The following is a 12325-nucleotide window of genomic DNA, read 5'->3' on the forward strand; positions in this document are numbered from 1 at the left end:
TAAACCCCTCTTTAAAATTCTTACCTGTTTCATCCCCAGTTACAGCCATGATGGGCTTCTGCATACAGCACCGCCTGGCTTCCCCTGCCGCGGGTTCACAAAAAGTGTTCCAAACCAGCAAGCCCGTGCGGGGTGAGTAGGGGTACTGACATCACAATGACATCACTAGCCTATCACTGCCATCAATTTGCTTTGTCACACACGAGCTCACTGAAACCAAACCCTATTAAAACCCTTCCTGTAATAAATCATCTCAGTGTTCTAGTTCCTCACTTTTACATAAAAATCGAGTTGGGCTCTGGCAAAACAAACAAAAAAACCCCATCTCATTAGCATTAAAAGTTACCTGGTTGTTTTTTATGGGGCTACTTTTAATTATTGTTATGTCCAATGTCTCTAAGCAAGCAAAGTAGGCATAAACCTTAAATATTTTTCATAACTCATAAAAAGATAAAAAGCACTTACAGATTTTAAAAAAAAATTGACAATCAGCCCAGAAAAATGCTGTGTATTTCACTGATGCTTCTAAACTCACCAGGTTAGGAATACCCAGCCACCTTAGTTGACTTAATACATTTTTCTTTGCTACAATATCATAAAATCCAGCTGTTCCTAGGATGACACAGAATTTGCTAATTTCACTTGAGGGAAATACATACTGAAATTTTAAAAATTCACTCTGCCAAAAGTAGCAAGTATTATATAACATTCTTCCAGAAAAAATGAGATTGAATCATATGAATTGGCTGATAATTAACCTTTTTGGCCCATAAAAACAGCAATTTCATGTGGCTCAATCTAATATGCTATTTTACTCAATTAAAATCCCTTGAAAAGAATTTTGTGGTTTTAAAAAACTCATAAATAAATCATAATTACTATTCATACATTTAAAAAATACATCCAGTTTTATTTGGATCACTTAAAGGTTCAGCACATGAAGAGCTGGATCACTGCTGGAAATTTAAGTATTACAAAGTTAGACAAAAGACAGGCACATGTTCAACAGAAAAACAGACTACAGCCCTGGGGAAGAAAATGATATACATCTCTACTGCACAAACATAAATGATCTGTCGCTGATCTTGTATCTTGATTCAGTGGGCTTACAAAGTCCATTCCCTCTAGGACTAGGATTCAATTCAATGTTACATCAGTGGAAGGGTATTCATTCAACTACCTCCTCCTTGCTTTATTCAATGAAGTACTTCTAGTAAGGCAGAGACTTCACATTCAGACACTTGGGAGGCAAAACATGATGAAGGATCCATGGTTCTAGTAATTCTCTGAAGCACATAAACTAATGACATCCTAACTAAGGAAGAAAGTATGGAGACCAATGGAGAGTCCATGAGGGACTCTTTTCCATCCCAGCGACGCTTGAGGGCTTGGGTTCAAGACTGCTGACCAACTTTATTTCAAATTTGAGAAAGTTCACATTGATTTTAATCTCAACATTTCCTTAAATTGGCACCTGGGTGCTCAAACCTACTCGTGTAAAAAAAAGAGGGTACTTCCTTGGTGGCCCAGTGGCTAAGACTCCCAGTACAGGGGGCCTAGGTTCAATCCCTCGTCAGGGAACTAACTAGATCCTGCATGCCGCAGCTAAGACTCAGAGGAGGCAAGTAAATAAATATAAATTTATTTTTAAAAAAGAGTAGAGGAAGGAAAGGAAGAAGGGTTGGTTGCTTGGCTGACTACTGCTATTGGTACAGTTTTAATAAATCCCCGGGACTAGATATACTTGGTTAATCAGCACATGGAACTAGTTAGTCACATTTTTGCAGAGGGAGACCATTTCGCTTTTGTACAGTAAATGGTTATTGAACATTTATCACACGTCAGGGGTGTCAGGGGTCCCAGCAGCCAGATGTAGATGGTTGGGAAAGGCTGCCTAGGAAAGTGTTTCCCAGCATGAAGTGATGGGGGAAGTGCTCCTGCCAGGGCGCATGGCTCTAGGTGAGGGCCCTAGAGGGGAGAGGACGCATGGCACAGGACAGGAAATGAAAGGAACTCTGCACAAAAGAGGGAGAAGTGCAGGGAGAGTCCAGTAAGGAAGGAAAGCCTGGATCAAGCTTTGTTAGGGATTCTGATTCTGTCTAACAAGTAACAGGCATTCACAGAAGGGTTTGGAGCAGAAGAGGCTGACGTGATTACACACTTGAAAATTTTACAAACACCACTCTGAACTGCAGAAGGGAGAGCAGAATGGGAAAGAGGAAATGCTGGAGACAGAGACTTTTGTTTCTAAGAAATATTAGTAGCTCCCAGAACCACTGGGAAGGATGAGTAAAGGGAGCCTAGCTAAACTTTCAGGAGCAATTCCCAAAACACCAGGCCAACAAAGGAGCCGCTGCTTCTGGCATGAGGAAGAAAATCAGGGTGCTGCTCCATAGCTGCCAGCTTCAGGGCAGCCACCAGGCAGTGGCCGGGGATCACCGAGGTCCGGCAGGAGGACTGTGGAGTAGAGGTGGGGAGGAATGAAGAGATGGGCTCTTTAGCAAGAAGGAGGGATGAAGACGGGGCGGGAGAGTGACAGGTGGCACCCAGGATTCCGCATGAAGTAATAGGATGGACAGTTACTGAATGAAATAGGGTAACAGAAGGGGAAGTGCGGTGGGAAAAATTAACGTGGGGTTTTGGACTTCAGGCGTCAAGAGATGTGAGACGGGAGCAGGGATGAGGTGATCCAGAGAAAGCACTCAGGCCAGGCGGAAGAGGGCCCAGGATGCAGCCTGAGCACCGTCACAACCACCAGGGAGCTGGGCCGAGGGGACCAGAAGAGGGGCAGGGTTACCCAGGAAGTGAAGGAAGCAGGGGTCAGCAGTGCTAAATACTGCAGAGGGAGGGGGCCATCAAGATGACGCCAGAGACAATAAAACTAGTACTATTTCTGTCTAACACAAGCAAAATAAAAAATGTACAGATAGTCAGCTTAATTACAGGAGCATAGGTGTAGCTTATTCAGATGATCCAGAATGCATTTGTATTTTTATTAAATTTTGATCTAAACTGTTTAGAAATAAAAGTATGAAACATTGCCAGACCCCTGGGGTCTAGAAAGCTGTTTAAGAAGTAGTCATTTATAAACTTCTGTTGTACAGGAACACTTTGCATTCAAAAGCATTATGTGGCATAGTGTGGGGGAAAAAAAATGAGGACAGAGACTCACAGAGAAACTGCTGTGACCTTTCAAGGGGCAGACACGGTAGAAGGTGGACAGAGAGTAAGACAAGAACGCCCACGGACCCTGTTGTGTTTAAGGAAGAAGTAGAACCCCTGGCCACCATTATTTTTCAGATGGAGAAGGAGAAGATAAAAGTAAAGGCAAGGGGAAAGAACAAGAGGAATATTTATTTACATCTTATTTGTGTTTGATATAAACATTTATGTAGGATCACAGGGAGATTCACCAAGAGTCAGAATATTATTAGCAGTAGAAGTAATTAGAGTTTTAGCAAGATTCATAGATAAAAGATAAACTTTAAAAAAACCAATTATTTCTCTATACCAGCAACCAGAAAATGTAACAAAGAGCTACCACTCCCAATAGCAAAAACAAAAACCCAACCCCATCATGTATTTAAGAACTGAACACTGTTCAGAGTATGAGAGGATCCCCCCCCCCCCCCCCCCCTCCATGGAGAAAATTTTAAACTGTTAAAAAAAGTTAAGATCTGAATAAGTTATGCTCTGTTTGGTGGGAACATAAAGTGGTGCAGCCACTATGGAAAGCACTATGGAGGGTCCTCAAAAAATTAAAAATCAAACTATCCTATGATCCAGTAATCCTACTGCTGGGTATTTATCTGCAGAAAATAAAAATACTAACTCAAAAAGATATCTACACCCTCAGGTTCACTGCAGCAATATTTACAATAGCCAAAACATGGAAACAATCTAAGTGTCTATCAACAGATAAATAATTAAAGAAGATGTGGTATATGTATATATAAAATGTAATTTTAATCAACTATAAAAAAAGAAGGAAATTCTGCCATTTGTGACAGCATAGATGGACCCTGAGAAGAGCATCATGCTAAGTAAAATCAGTCAGACAGAGAAAGACAAATGCTGTATGATGTCACTTTTATGTGAAATTTAAACAAACAAAACTCAAACTCACAGACAAAGAAAACAGACTGGTGGATGCCGAAGGTGGGGAATGGGGGAGAGCAAAAAAGGGTGAAGGGGATGTCAAAAGGTACAAATTCTAGTTATAAAATAAGTTCCAGGAATGTAAAGTACAAATTGGTGACTACAGTTACTAATATTTCGTTGTATATTTGAAAAGTACTAAGAGTAAGTCTTTAAAAGTCCTCAGCACACACAAAAAAAGTCTGCAAGTATACATGGTTAAGTATGTTATAATAAATAGCCTTATCACGGTGATCACTAACTGTGACTATACAAATGTAAGATCATTATGTTGTACACCTGAAATTAACAAAAATGTTATGTGTAAGGTATACCTCAATAAGAAAAAAGACTTCAGTTCTCACTAAATCAATTGATAAATTGAGTGTAATCTCACATTGGTTTTCTTACTGCATTATACTACTAGTATTTAGAAATTCAACCTTATTCCCAATGCATATGAGAGAACAATAGTTCACAAAAGTGAAAACAGCACTAAAAACAAAAAGTTAAGACAAAAAAGGGGCGCTTGTTCTGTGACAACAAAAGCAGTGCAGTGCTGGCATGCAGCAGCGAGAATGCTGAGACATTTCACGACTGCACAAGGCCTACTTACTACACAGTTAAGACGGTGCATAACTGGCTGCATATGCAGAGAGAAAAAAATAAAAACAGGTTTTCACCCAACACTCTACACAGAGGTGGATCACAGGTAGGTTAGCAATGTAACGTGAAAGGTAAAACCATAAAGCTGACAGAATCAATGCAGAAAAATATCCTTTGTGACTTATAGAAGAAAAATACTTGTTAAACCCCCCCCAAATATAAGACTTATGTGTGTATTATTGATGCACAACACAAAACATTTAAAAAAAACTCTCCTTCTTAAAGTGGCAAGTTTTCAGTAGATTTTCCATATTAAAAAAGATAAAATGAGAAGAAATGAGAACATTCTTTATGATTTTTCATTTAAGTATAAAGGATATATGAGTATCAGATAAATAGAATGGGTGCTTTAATTTTATATTTAAAAGAAAACATTAAAGCACTGGGTAAATACTATTGATTTTTTTAAACTCCATAAATGTCACCAGTTTAGCTTTTCATTCACTTTTATTATACTCCATATAGTGCCCCAAATACTTCAGAGTAAATCTAAATTATCAAGAGACTCATCAATTGTAATCTGCTGTTTTCTATACTTGCAAAACTTTCAAACTAAAAGAACTGATGTTACCCCCTGCCCTTAAAATTAGTGCAAATAGACCAAGGGGAATAGAATGAAACTAAAACACAAGATTTTTGAAAGTTGCATTGAACACATTAAAGTTATTTGAGCACAACTGAATGAAATAAAAAATACTGTATACTTCAATTTTCACTGAAATCTTAGGTTACCCTAAAAACTTAAGGCTATATCACAACTGCTTCATTTCACTATTCTTAGCTTTCACAAGAGATAGAATAAGTACCTCAGAATTCAAATGTACTAAAAGTGCTCTAAAGAAAGCACAAAATAAGCATTTGTTTTGAAATAAGATGTTTAGAAAGTAGGCTTGAGTGTAACAACAGGGGAAAAACCCAAATTCAGTGCATTGTGGACTGGATACTTAAGTCTTCCTAAGACTAGATACTAAAAACATATTTGGTACATTTCTAATCCCCAGAGGAAGAATATTTACTTAAAAACTTCATGTTTCCAACTCCTTTTTTTCCATTATGTTACTCTGAATTTAACTTTTCTTTAGAGCCAATGAAATCTGCTAAAAATAAAAAACTGTATAGTTTATTTAACTTTTGGTATAGTATGCTAAAATACTTCTCCAAGCCTTTTTAAAGTCCTCCTTACCCCTTCCCTCCCTCCCCAAATCTACGTCCTGTATGTTTCAGAGAACTATGAAATCACCACTAAACGGCGTGCTCTAGTAACCCACAGGTATTCTAAATGAATTAGATGAATGACATATACCTTGAACCACCACCTGGCTGCCTGGGACAAAGAACTGCTGTGTGCCATCTGCTGACTGTGCTGCATACTGCACAATTGTAGCACCTGGTGGAGGAGCTCCTGAATTTGTCATTGTTAATGCCTGCAGTCCCTGAACACCATCAGATCCTGGGTTAGAAATCTGGATTGTTCCACCTTGGGCTATAGCAACTTAACAGAGAAAGAAAAGAAGTATTAGAGAATTTCAAGATTTGTTCTTAACAACCCCATATTGGAAGAATATATACTCTGGACCTATATATGACCAAAGCTTCTCATTCTCAAGTTACCCTTAATTCTCTATGCTAGATTGATTGATCAAGGGACCCTCCTTCATGGGACAACACACTGAAAAAGCTCAAAACACTTGAAAATTCTTATATTCAGGACTGCTTGAAATACACAGAACTCAGAGAGCTCCTCCTCCTCCCTGGCATCCATATATATATATAGTATTTAAGAGGAAGAATGGAGATGCAGGCAGGGATAAAGTCCAGGTTTTGACTTTCTCCTTTCTTTCTCATATATTATTAGTTATAAACAACATTCTTCTAAGACTTAAGCAATGGTCAGTTAAATTCCATCGAGCATTATAATTACAATAAATTTAAATAATAACCTTCAGTTAACTACTTGTCTAATTTATCATCAAAAGAAAGTAACTTTTAATGGAATATATATTTAATATATAGCTTTAAAGCCTATATATATGTATTAAAATATGTGTACTTATATATTTAATAAAACATATGTGTATATATATATATATATATATATATATATTTAGACATGAGGTTTTAAAGTGCAAGTCTATAAGACTGTAACCTTTACCATTTTGACTATGTCAGGAGAATCCTGAAATATAAAATGCTAAGTTGGAAAGAACCTTAAAAGGTATCTGTACAGAAAGAATTTGTGCTACAGTATTTACCTCTACGAAGTATCTTAAATAACTGTAGCTATGGCAACAGATATGAGGTAGACTTCCCTTAAACACTGAGACTTACCAACTATGTTTAAAAGTTGACATATTAACAGAAAGTTTCAAAAGAATAACTGATCAAATGTTATGTTTTAAAATTTCACTCTTAATAGACAAATAAGTATTATTGAAAATATCTGAGAGCTCTATATACTTTAACATAAAGATGACTCCATGTTTTAGTTTACACACTAGAGGTTAAGTGGAACAAGGGCTAGTCTTTAAAAAAAAAAAGTCACATATAAACCAGCTAACTAGACTTTACAATGAATATAGAAGTTAACACATAATCAGAGTAACATGACACCTAAGTGCATTACTGGAATGCTGTGGTAGTGTCTAAGGTATATTCTGAATATTTCAGAGTCATTTTCTAACTTTGTTATGGCATCTAAGCAAAGGTGACAATCTCATCAGATAAACCTGTCAGAACTATTAGTAACAATAACCACCACCACCACCAAATCTTCAGTTCTTTGACCTAAAGTTCTAGGGCCAACACAGAAAGATAAGTTACCATTTTAAAAAAAGATTTCAACACAGAGGCACTATCTGGTTTTAGTTCACTGGCAGGCTACCACAGATTGATAGAAACTGAAGAATCAATTACCAAAATGTCAACAGTTGAGAAACTCTGAAGTAATCTCACTTTATTTGTCTGGTTCATCTACAGCATTATATCTTGTACACATTTTCAAAACAAGATTTCACCATGACTGTCCAAAGATTTCAAGGATCTCAGGACTCACTCTTAATAATAAAAGGGTTTGAGAGAAATCTAAAAAAGAAGAGATCGCCTCCTTGGATCTTCATGGCTGGACATGAATGAATGTCATATGTTGTTATATATTTGAATGCATATTTTCAGTTGATAGTTGGATGTCAAAGAAACAGTGTTTTATAAAGAACAGGCACAGGCAGTGTACCCACCATGTTAAGAAGCACAAAGCCTAGCACACAGCAGGCCCTCAATAAATATTATTGATGAGTGAATGGCTATCATTTCCTCAAGACAGGACAGATAAAAACTTAAGCCACATGTAAGTGTAGAAGAGTTAAATGAAGTATGGTTTCAAATTGTAATTATAGAACTTAATTTTCCGTATTGACAATATTATCAAGTTTGTCAACTAGTAACAGATCTAAGTAGTTGCTTTCAAGGATAAGAACCATGAAATAGGTAGATAAAGATCCTTTCTTTCTTCTTTTCATACTTCATTTTTTTTACTCTTTTAGTTTTCAATGTTTTCCCAATAGATCTAACCAAATTTCTTTGCTTTCATGCTGTGAAAAACTGAATCTGTTCTTATCATTTTATTTTTCTGATCATTATATAATTAGAAATGGAAAACAAAAGACACGCGGGCACACAGAAGCTGGCTCTCGAGAGAAAATGTTTCTACTGATAAGTCTTGTCCTTTAGCCTAACTTTTATTTTTTTTTATATCAAAGGCACTCTTGATTTTAGCATAAGCAAATGACAGAGGGCTCTCTCATTTAAAAATATTATCTCTCAAATGACAATATCCCCAATGCTGAAAGATTTCTCAGTGCTTCAGGATACCGGAAATAGGCTTTGTGAGCATGTGTGTATATATTCAAAAGATGTGAGGAGGAACTTTTTAGGTTACAAAAATTTTCAAGGATAGCATAATATGTTTTCAATAAACACATCAGTATAAATTAAGTAGTAGGAAAAACAAAAATGAAATTAACTGAGTGAGTCTAGTCATATCTTAGCTAATTATTAGCTTTACAAGCTTATGGAAATTTTCTAGTGAACGTAAAAGGTAAAAGAATTTTGTGTCAATTATGTGCCCTACCCACTTATTCCAAACCTTTTTGTTGGGGGGGGTGCAGTCTGAAGTATTTTAAAACCAATATCAGACATCAGGTCTGGCAAATCATTTTAAAATAAAATCATTGGCCCATATCAAGGTCATTAGGAACCAATGAAAATAGACTGATTCCTAGGTCCTTAGAGACCTAGGTTTTACTAATGCTCTCTTGGACTGAAAGGGCTGCCCTGGAGGCTCAGATAGTAAAGAATCCACTTGCAATGCAGGAGACTTAGGTTTGATCCCTGGGTCAGGAAGATTCCCTGGAGAAGGGAATGGCTACCCATCCAGTATTCTTGCCTGGAGAATTCCATGAACAGAGCAGCCTGATGGGCATGCAACTGAGGCATAAAAACTTTTACTTATGGCCACTTTATTGTTTGTAATGGAGAGCCTACACGGGCCTTTGTATAGTGATCAGGATGCAAGCAGAGGTAAAGTAGTGTATTATTTTAGGCCACTTAACACATGCACACTTATTTTCCTCTTCTCAGTAAGCCTTAATAACATTACGATTTGATGAAATAATCTCAACTCAAGGAAAACTGAATGGTTAGATTAGACGATCAGTTAAATTCTACTTCACTGCCCATTATGAGTTGACTCAAGCCTGATGGTATACTATCTGCCCAGAGTAGTGGCGGGCAGAGGTTAAGCTCTGGTGTCGCAGTTGCTCTGGGAGATGCCTAACTTTCTGTCCCCTAAAGTCTCAGGTGAACAGCACCCCATCATTAAGTAGGTCACTCTGTACCCACAGAGTGAATGTTGAACACACTGACCTTACATTAAAAAAAAAAAAGTTTGTCTAGAGAGAGTTTAATTCATTAGTTAAGAAGTATTTTTCCACTAAGTCAGTTTTAGTGGTTACACAGATGTCTTCATATACATTCTGACATAGCCATGATATTTAGTTTCCAAATTAGAATTAACAAGTATGATCTCCCTATCCCCAACTTACCATATCCCATGTTAGCCAGGATGATACCATACCAACTAGTCTAGGCAATGAATTTTTAAAAAATTCTTGGCATAAAAAACTGTTTTAAAAAATCTGCTACTTCTACTATTCACTGCCATGGCACACTTCTCTTCTTAGAGGAAGTAGTATCACTGAAGCAAGGAAAACACTACTTATAGGGTGAAAATTCAAGAAATTGATTAAAAATAATATTTAAAGGCATATATAATCAATAAAGGAGGAAGAGAAAAATAAGGATGGAAACTGAAAAAGAAAAAATTCATGACCAAATGAGGAAGAAGCAAAATTTAAGATTTCATCTGACCTCTTTTCACATAATACATCTTTTAAAATCTAAATCTGTATATATGAGCTAATTCAAACTACAGGATCTTCCCTGTAGCTCAGATGGTAAAGAATCTGCCTGTGATGAAGAAGACCCAGGTTCGATCCCTGGGTCAGAAAGATCCTCTGGAGAAGGTAATGGCAATCCACTTCAGTATTCTTGCCTGGAGAATCCCATGGGCAGAGCAGCCTGCCGGGCCACAGTCCATGGGGTCTCAAAGAGTCGGACCCGACTGAGCGACTAACACTACCACTACTGCTATATATGAGCTAACTCAAACACATAGACATGTAAATGTTTAATTACTTACAATTTACAATTTAAAACCATCTTTATTCCAATTGCAATGAAAGGATTCATAAATAAAACCTCATTGAATGAACTTTAAAAAAGAACAGCCAAAAAAAAGAGAAAGAACAGACCTTATTCCAGTGAATTCTCAGACTGAGATTCAAAAAGTGAGCACAACAGAGCAACTATGAGTACCTGAAAGACTAAAACAGTCTGGTGCTACAAGAAGAACAGCAACACCAAAGTTAAAGAACCAGACTTACACTAAGCAGATACCATCCCAAGTCTGCTTTGACAGGTTCCTTGGGAGCACAGAAGCCAAGTCTTTCCTAACAGCAATAAATGCAACTGCATTTACTTTGGAATGCACAAGCCGATCATGCCAATTCCTCTTATGAAGAAATGGAATGGGTGCTTATTCATTTGAGTTTCCTGAGAATTCTGAATTCTTCAAGCAGTCCACAAAGGTCACAGAAAACCTTTCTGCATAATGCTGGATTTAGGATGAACTTACTCACCGTTAGCATACAGATGAGTTAATACTCACTCTAACAAGATTCCTAGGAAAGCAAAGTAGGAGCAAGAAAAGAAACAGGGATATTTAGGAAAAAATAATTTGAAGTCTTGGATGATAGCCCTTAACTGGTAAGGGAAGAAGTAGGATTAGCTCAACAATGGATTTTAAAAAAACCTGTCTTTAGAGAAAATTTAATGAAGAAACTTCAAACATTTAAATTTCTTTACCTACAACAGCACAAATAGAATAACCACAACCTCTGTTCATGAATTCATTCCCACTCAATGCATGTCATACAGCAAGTAACATTCTTTGCTAATTCTAAGACAGTCTGAACCACCATTGTTCAGAAACAGTCTCTTGAGACAAATCAGATTTTCTTTGACCAGAATGACTTAATTGGCATACAGCAACCCTGTCACTATGATCTGTACTTCCAGTAAAGTTTCGCAAGTGTAGCTCACTTTCTTGGTGTTGCAATAATGAATCCCTGCCTATTTTAAGTTATTTTCCCTACTCTTGGAAATAGCCTATTCTAACTTTCACTTCTTGCTTTTGTCATTAAAAAAAATAAGTCGAAATAATAAAGCCAACTTCCATAAATATCTCACTTTCAACTACTAAAAATGCAACTACTTGTATATGAGAAAACTTAAGCACACTTTTTTTTTAGCACACTTCATTTTTTAACTTTTTATTTTTATTTCTTCAACTTTTACAGTTCCTTTGTTTTTAACACCAACGAACTCACTGTATTAAATTAGAATAAATAATAATTAGTAAAATAAGTAAATAATAATTATAATTTATATATAATAATTTTTGAAGTTTTTTTATCCATGGATAAAAGTTGAAGAGAGAATTAAAATCTTTTTATAATAAAAGTTCATAGAACGATCTCAAAACTAGGTACATAGAAATACACAGAAAAATCTCCAGAAATTCTAGTAAAATAAACTCTAATCTAAAAACCAAAGGACACCAGTAACTCTTTCTATTTCTAGATATTTAAGAACACTTAATCCTTAATTTCTGTTAAGCTATTGCTCGTAAGAAATGGTTGATGAAAATGGATCTTGTTATAAATATACACTTAAAGCAAGGTCTTCTAAAGAAAAACTTAAATATTAGTATTTACTTGTCAAATGAAATAATTATCAACATAAACAAGTGTCACTAAGTATCTAAGAAATCCATTTTTAACATAGGCAATATCCCTTTTTTGAGAGCTGATAAAATGGCAGTTTTTAACCTGCAGACAACACATAT

The 12325-nt window shown here is 36.3% G+C and overlaps 1 protein-coding gene across 18 annotated transcripts in view; it reads right to left on the reverse strand.

Moving 5' to 3' along the window:
• The window catches only part of CREM (cAMP responsive element modulator), a 62928-nt gene that overhangs the window by 13180 nt on the left and 37423 nt on the right, over positions 1 to 12325 (reverse strand). For 9 of the 18 annotated variants that reach the window (XM_020872719.2, XM_020872716.2, XM_070472020.1 and 6 more), the window contains one exon: positions 6107 to 6295. The exons of 5 other annotated variants lie outside the window; for them this stretch is intronic. In XM_020872719.2, coding sequence (XP_020728378.1) covers positions 6107 to 6295 — 189 coding nt within the window. Of the gene's footprint in view, positions 1 to 24; positions 3567 to 6106; positions 6296 to 12325 lie in introns of those variants that run through there. 4 more of the 18 variants (XM_070472015.1, XM_020872726.2, XM_070472014.1 and 1 more) reach the window with 4 other exon arrangements.

Source organism: Odocoileus virginianus, chromosome 9, assembly GCF_023699985.2.
Source record: "Odocoileus virginianus isolate 20LAN1187 ecotype Illinois chromosome 9, Ovbor_1.2, whole genome shotgun sequence".
Taxonomy (NCBI): domain Eukaryota; kingdom Metazoa; phylum Chordata; class Mammalia; order Artiodactyla; family Cervidae; genus Odocoileus; species Odocoileus virginianus.